General features: G+C 39.4%; 1 protein-coding gene across 3 annotated transcripts in view; it reads right to left on the bottom strand.

The window, feature by feature from the left end:
* Positions 1-369: 369 nt before the first annotated feature.
* cdkn3 (cyclin dependent kinase inhibitor 3) overlaps positions 370-12,192 on the bottom strand; it is a 30,876-nt gene continuing 19,053 nt past the window's right edge. For 2 of the 3 annotated variants that reach the window (XM_072568746.1, XM_072568745.1), the window contains exons 4-8: positions 5,507-5,551; positions 4,784-5,006; positions 3,910-3,941; positions 3,649-3,752; positions 370-1,423 (exon numbers count right to left, since the gene is read on the bottom strand). In XM_072568746.1, coding sequence (XP_072424847.1) covers positions 1,334-1,423; positions 3,649-3,752; positions 3,910-3,941; positions 4,784-5,006; positions 5,507-5,551 — 494 coding nt within the window. In that variant the 3' untranslated portion in view covers positions 370-1,333. The remainder of the gene's footprint in view (positions 1,424-3,648; positions 3,753-3,909; positions 3,942-4,783; positions 5,007-5,506; positions 5,552-12,192) is intronic. The other variant, XM_072568747.1, reaches the window with a different exon arrangement.

Below are 12,192 nucleotides of genomic sequence, written 5' to 3'. Positions count from 1 at the left end.
GACATATTTATGTAGTTTTTATTTACTCACTACATAACGTATTTGGTTATTTTGAGCCTTCGTGGACCAGTTGTTCTAATTATGATTGAGGTTCAAATAACAAACTCATTTTTCATAATAGCTTTTGTTAGTTGGTGCAGTCATCACTAGATGTGTTTATCAGCTATGTTTATTTTTCTGCACAAAACCCTACAAATAAAAAGCTTGGAAATAAATGAACAAATGTTAAAAATGTGTGCTGAAAAATGCAACATTTAATGTTTAGGTGAACCATGGGAAACATCAGTAATGAAATAGTAATATGGAACGACTTGAGTTGTGTTGAACACTACATTACAAATATTCCTGTTAGCAAATTGAGGCTGATGCTTTTTAAGAATGGACACATAACATTTTATTGCAAAAGTACAATTGTAAATCAAAAAAACCGATTAAAGACTTTACCAACCCATTCCTGCATGCTATAGTACTTTTATAAGGATAGAGTTTAATATTAATGCATTTTTACTTTTACATTGAGCCTATTCAAACATTAAGAATTGACGAGTTAATTGTATTTTATGTTGAGTTTGCTTTTGCTTTCTCACTGTGATCGCTTTGTAACTTTCCTATAAGGCTCAGTGTTGAGTAAATGGGCATAGTTTGTTATACGACAATATAATGTATTGTTTCTTATATATGGAATTACATGCAATTCAAACACCTCCGGAGAAACCTTTTGTATGTTGAATGCGTAACTATTTTTCAGCAGTTCAGTGAACTAAAGTGACCACCAACAAAAATCTGAAATACATTTGTATAATATCTTTGGATTCACTCACATGCATCTTTCATATGTAGAAAAGTACCAACACTTTTTTCCACTGTTCAGTTTGAATACTGAGTTGTGACATTTATCGTTATCTCAGGCTAAGTTTAACCTGAGTTACACATATTATCTATATAGACAATTGATTGCTCTCAACATCATTTTTTGATTAACTGTTCCTTAAAACACATGGTGTAGTTAATTTATTTCTGCCCTGTTTGTGATCCAGCTGTGAAAATCAGTTACTTCACATCGTATATTAAATAACTATATATCCATGTACTTTCTGAAAAATGCCATACAATTTAGTATTTTGATAAAACTGTAACCAGTAAATAAAAGCCCCAAACAGGTTTGATATGATGTAAGACAAATGGAAAATGCAGCTAGAAAATTTGAAATAAATTGGGAAAAAAGACCTGAGCATTACAACATAATGGTTTTTAGTCAGAATTCTTCTGTCTAGGTCAGATAATTGTAAAATTTATATACAATGTACAGCTTGAAAGGTTTGCTTTCTTTTTTCTATCTTGACACTGATCGGGCTGCAACATCGTCTTTTGTTGCCAGGTATGTTGCCATGCTTTCCCGAAAGTCATGCAAATAGTTGTATTGCTGTCAAACAAAACAGCATAATAATTAAAATGCATTTTAATTATTAATATTCCATTTTATTTGCTGAGTACATCCGTTATTTGATCACAGATATTCCCCCCCTCCCCAACACTGGGAAAGACTATAAACGCTAAATAATAGGAACATCTAAGATGAATATAGCAATAGTTAGGAGTGATGTTATTCTTCATGTTGATTGGGTTAATCAAATTGAAAAGGGTCGCTATGACAACAAATTCAGAGTACCGTAAGGATAGTTTCCCAAAGCAATATGTCATGGAGCCAACCAGGGAGCAGCCTATCTTGGATCTGGTAATCATAATGAGATGTATTTAATTAACCATCTCTGATTAAAAGATCATAGAAGTCATAGAGATGTACAGCATGGAAACAGACCATTCGGTCCAACCTGGACATGCCAACCAGATATCCCAACCCAATCTAGTCCCACCTACCAGCACCCGGCCCACATCCCTCCAAACCATTCCTTTTCATATACCCAACCAAATGCCTTTTAAAGGTTGCAATTGTATCAGCCTCTTTTATATCTTTCCCCTCTCACCCTAAACCTATGCCCTCTAATTAGATTAGATTCCCTACAATGCGGAAACAGGCCCTTCCGCCCAACAGGTCCACACCGACCCTCCGAAGAGTAACTCACCAAGACCCATTTCCGTCTAACTAACACACTTAAGCTATGGGCAATTTAGCATCTTTGGACTGTGGGAGGAAACTGGAGTACCTGGAGGAAACCCACGCAGACACAGGAAGAATGCGCAAACTCCACACAGACAGTTGTCAGAGGCTGGAATCGAATCTGGGCCCCTAGTGCTTTGAAGCAGCCATGCTAACCACTGAGCCACCGTGCTGCCCCGACTCTCATCCCAGGGAAAAGACTTTGTCTATTTATTTTCAACCATGCCCCTCAATTTTGTAAACCACTGTCCTGGGCCTCCTTCACCGCCGCTCCCTCACCAGACGCCTGGAGGAAGAACACCTCATCTTCCGCCTCGGAATGAGCTTCCTCATTTCCCCTTCCCCCACCTCATCCTAGTTTCAAACTTCCAGTTCAGCCCTGTTCCCTTGACTTGTCTGACCTGCCTAGCTCCTTTTCCACCTATCCACTCCACCCTCCCCTCCCTATCACCTTCATTTCCTCCCCCACTCACCCATTGTACGCTATGCTACTCTCTCCCCACCCCCACCCTCCTCTAGCTTATCTCTCCACGCTTCAGGCTCACTGCCTTTATTGCTGATGAAGGGCTCTTGCCCGAAACATCGATTTCGCTGCTCGTTGGATGCTGCCTGAACTGCTGTGCTCTTCCAGCACCACTAATCCAGAATTTGGTTTCCAGCATCTGCAGTTATTGTTTTTACCATTTGGAAAATCCACCTATTCAAGCAGAGTCAGCATAGTTTCACAAAAGGGAACATAGTTCCCCTCTATTCACTCTGGTTGAGATATCCTCAAAAAACCCTAATAATCAGTGAGACACTATTAGTTGTGTTTGGACTTCCAGAAGGCATTTGACAAGGTACTAAAAAGATTAAGTCATAAGATAAGAGCCTGCAGTGTTTGAGGTAGTACATTTGGCAGCGAGAGAGAATTGGTTCAAGGGCAAGAAACAGCAAGTCGGGATAAGGGGTTTGCTTCCAGATTGGTGACCCAGAACAGCGAGATTCTAAAAAGATCAATGCTGGGAATGCAACTAATTACTAAAGCTATTAATGACTTGAAGGAAGGAAGTGAACATAGTGGAGCCACATTTGAAGTTGTCATTTCATTGAAGGCAGTTCAGAGAAGGTTCACCAGATGATCCTTGGCATGCAGGAATTGTCTTCACAGCAAAAGACTAAATGAGTTGGGACTTTTCTCACTAGTTTGGAAGAATGAGAGGTGATCTAATTGAAATATGAAATCCTAAAGGGGCTTGACAGGGTAAATGCTGAGAGGATGTTTCCCCTTATGGGAGAGTCAAGGACCAGAGACCCATAAAGGGGAGCTAGTTTAAGACTGAGGTGAGGAATTTCTTTCAGAGGGTTGAGAGAGCTGAGGGGGTAGAGTCCTAAAGGCTGGGATATCAATCCTTGATCAGTAGCAGGATCAAGAATTGTCAGATCAACCATCATCCTAATCAAAGACAGAGCTGGCCCGAGAGACTGGGCAGCCTACTCCTTTTCCTATTTCTTGTGGTCTAAGGATTTGAGACGTAATTCATTTATACCTTCACTGTTTGTATTGCTGCAGCTCCTCTCAGTTCACGAAGGTGGCCAATTGCTTCTTCTGGTAACATAGTATCAGACAACTGAAGTAGAAGACATGCTGCAACTAGGAGACAATGTAAGAAGGAAATGCTTTCAAATTGTTTTATTAACCTGATTACTTGACACTTGAGAGTTAAGGAAGCATTCTTCAATTTTTCTTTGGTAGAAAAGGGAAAGTTTACAAAGAAGTGAAAGAATAGGATATTAAATTTTGCACTTACTTAGACATGAACGTCCAAGACCTCCGTAACATCTGCAAAGATAATTAGAGTGTGTTTCAAGAAAATGTTTGGGATTCTGATTTAAAAGACATTTTGCATCAATATTATCCACTATTTTTATGTGTATATAACATGCTAATCAGTTTGCCAGGATTAATCAACCATCTAGAACATGGAGACATCCCTCAATTGAGCACACTCACTAATTATAATGAATTAATATTCAATGTCCTATTTAATGAGGCACCCTTGAAGACTAGATGTCAACTCTGTGGCAGGAATTGAGTCAAAAGTGGCTTTGTAAAAGGACTTGTTTGCATTTCAGATTTGTTTGCTTAGAAGCTGGAATAAAATTACATTTTAAGGGTTATCTACTTGGACAGCCCATCTTGCCTTTTTTTTTGACTGGAAACACTTGCCCTCCAGAGAAAATGTTTGTAGCAGACCATGTGTAACTGCTTCTTCAATCAAAAACACTGACGAAACTGATACTGTCTTTCAAATCTTCTGCAGTTTGTTGGTTCCAAGCTCCCATTCAGAGGCACCAATAATGCAGTAGCTCCCCAGAATATTCAGGATAGTCTGACACGGGAAACTCAGAATCCCTACAGTATGGAAGCAGACCATTCGGCCCATTATCTCCATCCCAGGACATTCTGGGCAATTTAGCATAGCCAATCCACCGAATTTGGACTTTGCATAAGTGCTAACATCACCAGTGTGGAAGTCAGTCTCACCATGTTACAACTAATCTGTCTTAAACAATTTCTATACTTGATCATAACTGAGACATAGTTACTTGAATTTGCAAATGATTTACTGTAAAAGTTTACATTTTCTACAAGTTCACAATTAACAGTTGCAATGCACCTACTGGATAAGAATTCTTTTTGCATTTTCCAAGCAGATTCTCAACTCTTCCAGAATTTTCCAACAGTTAGCAATATCTGGAACACTACCATCAGGGAAAGGATAATGATTCACTTTGAATCCCTGTTGCTCGTATGATTCCAACAAGCCTGGAACCCTGTATTTCACCATCTCTCCTTTGGTACAGAGCACAAATACATCCTGTATGTTGTGACTCTTGAGCTCTTCTGTGAATAAATGAAGAATATGGAGACGATGACTGATTAACTCCATATAAGACACACAGTTTATAACATGTAATCCCAACTATAGAATTGACAATGCAGATCGCAGGAGCTACTGGCTTATCTAAATTGAGTTCAATCAGTAAAAGAAGGCAACAGTCTTGTGTAACTGTACTGTGTTGTTGTATGCAACAGTCACACACTTGATTTGCTACTCCCCACAAAAGCAAGCTTATTTCAGCTCCCATTGTTGGCTGAAAAAAAAAGGAAAATCAAATAGGAATTATTCTCCTCCATCAAACATTAGTTTACAACAGCATTAGAAGAAGTCTGCAAGCAAATCTTCTGCAACAGGGTAGAAAGAAGCCCCAAATAAAGTATAAATGAAATAGTGAAGTACAGCTTCAAATGCAAAAAAGTTAAGATCAAAGTGTTATCAAAAATGGATACCTTCCTTGAACCCAAGACCAGAAACATGATATACATATATAAATATGAATTACCTAAATCTTTCTGAAGATTTCTTCTTACATCTTTAAATTTACAACCTGTTTAAATAAAGTAGTATTTAATAATTTTTGTGAATCCAGATTTATTAAAATGGAAGCAATATTATAACATAGGACATTCTAATACCGGTACATCATTATTTTCCTAAAGGCAAGTTTGACAAAAAAAGCCATGAAATTAGTTAAGGGCTGACATCAAGACAAGTGATTGTTGCAACACTCTTATTTGGTTACTAATGATCCCATTTATTATTTTGAAGTATTATATATTTCCAATAAAACCTAATTCAACTGCAACAATTATCCCAACAACTGGTGCAACCTGCATGTTGCCTCTTCTATTGCATGCTGCATTGTTGTAACTGCATTATTTTCTTGACCATTGCAATTAATATTCCTATTAAATGGTTGGGTTACATGGACTGGACTTTGGAACTCAATGCCTGGGCTGAGAAAGTGAAGCAAAACTGGGACTAGGGAGACTGAAGGATTCCTTGTGAATCCTGGAGGTTTAGTCCACAAGGGTAATACTTCTTAAAAAAAATTGTGGCCTCTTTTGTCCACTCCATGGCTTCTGTTCTTGTTCTCCTAGCGAGGTTGGCCAAGCCCTGGTCTCCTGAATCTAGGATGAAGCATAGTTGCTGCTTACCAGGAGTGAATGTTCCTCTTGTATGAAAGTAAAGATGATGGGGTTGGGGAGATATAAGAGAAAGAGTTGTTGTAACACTTACCTCCTATCACCTTTTTTACTGTCTAAAGTTTTCCTGGGAAGGGGGGAGATTCAACATTCCCCGGAGTTTGTCTCTGTGTTTATTTGTTATATGAAAAACTGTTTCTGAATCCTGTTGAACAATTTGTTTTTATTGTAAACAGTTCCATAAGTGTGTATTAGTTGTCCATCTATGCTACTACTCTCAGATAATATACCACATGCATGATACGTATCAGTGGTGAAAACTGTAGAATTGAGGTTATATGGAATCTGTAGAATAATGCCCATATGTGATGGGCAAAAAGTGACAAGAGGGAAGTCCATAATCTCCAGCTGCTAACAAGGTCACATGGGCAATCTACCCTTAATTGGTGCAAAACAAAATTAAAGAGGAAATTACTTATATAGTTAAATTAAATACAGTGGTGCCTCGGAATCCGAATTTAGTTCATTCCAGGAGGCTGTTCGGATTGCAAAACTATTTTCCCGATAAGAAATAATGGAAAGTGAATTAATCTTTCAAGACACTTTTAATAAAAGCAAGAAATAAATGTACTAACATGAAAATAACTACCTTAGTGAGGATTGCTAATGGTGAATGCACTTATTTGCTTCACTGCTCTTCTTGGGTGCAATGGTGAATGCACCAAGGGTGATAATTAAAGAAACCAGCACAAATCACGAGGTAAACTAGTGATGGACACACGAGGGATGCTTTCACGACTACTTCCGGGGACAAACTGAACAAACCATGTGCGACCTGAACGGTACGTGGTGTTCGGATTCTGAAACTTTGTTCGGATTTTAGGGAAAAATATTCTCAAAATAATTGTTCGGATTCCGATTTGTTTGAACAATAGGGCGTTCGGATTCTGGGGTCACCACTGTACTTTGTTGGAACTTGTAGGCTACATTACTGTTAGCCTTATCAGTTAGAAGGGAATTACGACACTAATTGATTGTTTTCTGGTATTTAGGCTAGGTTTCAAATTAATTCAATTTAGATAAAAGAATTGCTTGACAAATCGTTGCTATGAATCTGAAGTCACATGTCAGTTAGACCAGGTAAAGATGGCAGATTTCCTTCCTTAAAGGAATTAGTGAAACAGGTGAGTTTTTAACAATAACTGATCATTTTGTGATGACTGTCACTGAAATTAAACAGATTTTATTCATTGAATTTAAATTGCACTAGCTACTGAGGTTGGATTTGAACTTGTGTATGTGGAAAGAGACAGAGAGAGAGGTTTAAACTTATTCTCAGACTGCAAAGATGAAGACCTGGAGAAGTTCAAAGGACTCTGAAAAATTTGCTTTTAGATTTAGCAAGAGAGAGAAGTTTATATGAACACCCACAGTAAATGTTGATTCTGCAGTTAAAAGTTTCCATTTGGGAAAGGAAAACTTTGGAATTAAACCCTTGGAAGCATGGAAACATTTCGGAATGTTTCGAGGATCCTTGAATGTTTGTTTAAAGGACAATGTAACATCTGCCAGATAGGTTTTTTTCGGTTGTTTGTGAAAGGAGTTCAGTTCTATAACTTTAAATATAATGCCTATAAAAAAGTGTTTGCTACAGTAAAATGTGTAATCTTGTCCTGTAATCTGTTCAGCTATTAACTGAAAGTTCAATTCCTTTTTAAAGGGCTGTGGTCTTTAATGGAAACATTAACACATGGGATGAATTCATTAGCTTCAAAATGCAAAGAAGATAAGGTTGTGTTTCCTCTTTATTGGGGTGGGTTTGCTTAAACCTTCTGCCATAGGCTCCAGCAGGACCTTAAGTGTTTAATAAAAAGCATGATATTATATCAATTGTAACTTCAGTTTAAATTTTAGAAAGAAATAACATATATTTACATAATATTGTTCACAATTTTAGGACACTGACCAGTCAATGGATATTAGCAAAATAAAAAAACATAGTTGCAGAAATGAAGATCCAGTGAGTTAGCTTGTTTTTCTAATGTTGGTTGAAGGTTAAATATATTGGCTAGGATAATGAGAACAGTGAATACCACCATTGATTCTTTTCTAGCCAAATGAGGGGGCATTTGCAGCCTTGGTTTAATGCATCAATTGAACCGCTATACTTCTGACTCAATCTAGATTATGTTCTTTAGGTTTCTGGAGTGGTGCTTGAAACCAAACCTTCCGACTCAGAATAAGATGCTACCGCTGAGAAAAGACTGACACTTTCGATTATTTAAAGATTCCAGTTGCTGTGCTGTCTTTTCAGCTTAGGTTGGTGCCAACTGATTATCCACTGATGTTTGCTGTGGCTTATTCTAATTAGAAAACCAGCAGAATTTGCAGCAAATTGACAATGCCGAGATTGTTGGTAAGATTCAGAGAGTTTGGCATAAGAAATCCTATCTGTGAATTCAGTTTAAAACTCAGACTAGCTTATGGAGTTACTTCATTTAAAATTTACCTATTTTACAGGATGTTGCAGCCTCACTTTCTAAATTGCCATTGACTATTAAGGCAAATTAAAACCACTACATTTCTGTAGCACAGTATTTCTCACGGTCTTTCCTTCCACAGAAGAAGATAAGTGGATTTTTAGATAACACACAGCCAGATATGAGATGCTAACAAGTACCATCTGACTGTCCATTATTTCTTACTAATGAAACCTGATTATAACTGTTATGGGGAATATCACCAGTCTCGGTTTATTGTACAAGGAAATACCAGAGCTCTGGGGAGAGAAAGATACCAACAGCATCAGCTGCCATTCTTCTCTCGACCTGGAGCACATTAGATTAGATTACTTACAGTGTGGAAACAGGCCCTTCGGCCCAACAAGTCCACACCGCCCCGCTGAAGCGGGGCTCACCCATACCCCTACATCTACCCCTTACCTAACACTACGGGCAATTTAGCATGGCCAATTCACCTGACCTGCACATCTTTGGACTGTGGGAGGAAACCGGAGCACCCGGAGGAAACCCACGCAGACATGGGGAGAACGTGCAAACTCCACACAGTCAGTCAGTCACCTGAGGCGGGAATTGAACCCGGGTCTCTGGCGCTGTGAGGTAGCAGTGCTAACTACTGTGCCACCGTGCCGCCCACATGTCAAGATACTTTTACATACATCTTGTGATACAATAGGTCAATTATGAGATTATTGTCTTTACAACATGGTTTGTTTATGGTAATCATTGCAGAATCGTTGATAGATTTGATACAGCCATTGTCAGTTCCAGCACAGCCTTGTTAATTTCAGCGCGGTCGTTGTTAGTTTCAGCACAGACATAGTTAGTTTCAATGTCTGCGTGGAAGTCCAATGCTGTAATAATGGGCGCTAATTGCTCTTCCTAAGAAGGACGATTACTGCATTCCTGGCTATTAGCACTCTGTACAGAGTCCGTATCAAGCTGTTAGCATTTCTATCAAAGGTGTTGGCTAGACCCAGACACTTTGGTGGGCAGTGCACGCTACTCGTGTACTGTCTCCCCCACCCACCTTAAACTAATCAACTAGGTTGTGAGTACATCGTGCTGGCATTCTAGTGGCCCCAGGCAGTGTCTGTATTTGCTCTGCTATCTCTCTCCATATTATGATCTGGCAGCCATCTTATGTGTCAAGTGGCCAACTGATGGCTCAGCAGCCACCTTGTGTATCCATGTGCCTAATGTCACCCTGCCCAGTGCCATGTCCCACTTCATAAGCATTGTTGATCAAGGTGTTTAAAAATCAAATTGGTAGGAAAGGAGCTCCCCTTAAATACTTGTCCCATGTAGATGACAAATTCCAGAGATTTTGAATATTTCATCGCAAATTAGAGTTAAAAAATGTGATTGTAAACTTGTTAAAGTTTAGGGTTAAATTTCCGTTCCCTGGCTGTGCACTCAGATCCTGTGTGGTTCAGCTGGTGGGAGTATTTGTAGACATCTTTAACCTATACCTACTCTGACATGAGATTCCCACCTGCTTCAAGAAGACCACTATCATCCCAGTGTAAAAGCAAAATCAGGCAATGTGCCTTCATGACTACCATCCAGTGGCTCTGACATCCATTATTATGAAGTTCTTTATGAGGTTAGTAATGATTCACATCAATTCCAGTGTCCCAGATTGCCTTGATACATTTCACTTCGGCTACAGTCGCAATAGATCCATTTCCCTGAACCTACTCTCATCCCTTGTACATCTGGATAACAAGGGCACCTACATCAGACTCCTATGTATTAACTTTAGCTCTGTCTTCAACACCATAATTCCAACCAAACTCCTGTCCAAACTTTGAGACCTAAGACTCTTCTCCCCTCTCTGCAACTGGACCCTTGACTTCTTGACCCATAGACTGCAATCAGTAAGGACAGGCAACAACACTTCCTCCATAATAATCCTTAACACTGTTCCCCGCGAGGCTGCATACTCAGCTCCTCAGTACACTCATTATACACTCACAACTGTGTGGCTGATGACAAGTTTGCTGATGACACCACTGCAGTGGGTTGGATGTCAAACAATGACATAACAAAGTACAGGAAAGAGATAGAGCTTAGTGGCATGTTATAAAGATAACGGTCTTCAATGTCAGTGAAATGAAAGAACTGGTCATTGATTTCAGGAAGTGGAGTGCAGGACCCTTCCCTATCTCTATCAATACTACTGAGGTGGAGGTGGTCGAAAGCTTCAAGTTCCTAGGAGTAAATATCACCAACAGTCTTTCCTGGTCCACCCGTGTCGATGAAACAGTTAAGAAAACATACAGAAGACTAGTGAAATTTGGCATGTCCCCATGGAGTCTCACCAACTTTTATAGATGGACCACAGAAAGAATCATATCCAGACATCACAGTTTGAAACGGCAACTGCAGTGTCCAAGACTGCAGGAAATTACAGAGAGTTGTTAATACAGCCCAGTCCATCATGAAAACCAGCCTTCCTTGCATTGACTCTATCTACTTCATCAGGAAAGCAGCCAACATAATCAAAGAACCCTCTCAACCCGTTTCTACTCTATTCCACGCTCTTTGACAGGGCAGTGTAGAACTGAGGAAAAATCGCCATTATCTAAAATACTGGACAAGACCTTGGATTTTCCTATTGTCTAAAGTGTTGGACAAAGGCTGCAACAAACACACACAGAGCAAGAATGATTTCAGTCTGGGACTATTGTTCAACCTGGAAATACAATGTACACCTCCTCTCCAAGAGAACAATTAACCAGACCCAACACACTAGACTGAAACTAATGTTTATACCTCATGCTAACATTTTGGAACCCAACATTCAACTTCAATCAGGATTCATTCACTGAGATATCGGGCATTCAACTTCAATCAGAATCCCTTTACATATACTCTTTACATGTACTCTTTCCATTTACAAGAAACCATTTGACCTCAAAGGGAACACCAGACACAAATGGACAACACAGATTTGAGAGAAATACGGGGCACACAGGCTGTATAACTGCCAGCCCTGATCTCAATGGAGAGGAAGAGCCTTTCCATCAAAAAGCTTCTGCAGAAACAGCTTCCCCGCAGGCTTCCAGCCCCAACAAGCAGCCTTGGGACCGAGAACCATAGAGACCCAATATAGTTTGTCTTTCTGATTCAGCTTCTAAGAGCATCATCGCAACAAAGGACACCTGAGTAGGGGAATGCCAACCAAGTGCTATTCAAACAAAGCTTCCAAACACAGCCTGTTCCAAGCCAAGAGAACCAACGGCAAGAACCTCAGCAACATGGGCACACTTTGAAACTGTGTTTTGTCAATGGTGAGCTGAAACTCCTGAGACCCCAAAGTTTCTATCCTAGCTAGCAGGGAGAGGAAGGTGGGTGGTGACAGTGCAGGGAACCCCAAGGGTAGGAAGTCTGATTAAAACTGTGTTTCGCTTCTAATAGTGTTTAAGCTTTGTTTAATGTTAATAGTGTGTTTAATTACTGTCCTCTGTATAATTGCAAGCATTAATTTCACTGTTTATTACATTTGCTTTTATTTCTTT

The sequence above is a fragment of the Chiloscyllium punctatum genome, chromosome 4, assembly GCF_047496795.1.
Source record: "Chiloscyllium punctatum isolate Juve2018m chromosome 4, sChiPun1.3, whole genome shotgun sequence".
Lineage (NCBI taxonomy): Eukaryota > Metazoa > Chordata > Chondrichthyes > Orectolobiformes > Hemiscylliidae > Chiloscyllium > Chiloscyllium punctatum.
Note: the sequence above shows the minus strand (reverse complement) of the source record. Positions and strands in the feature narration are given on the sequence as shown.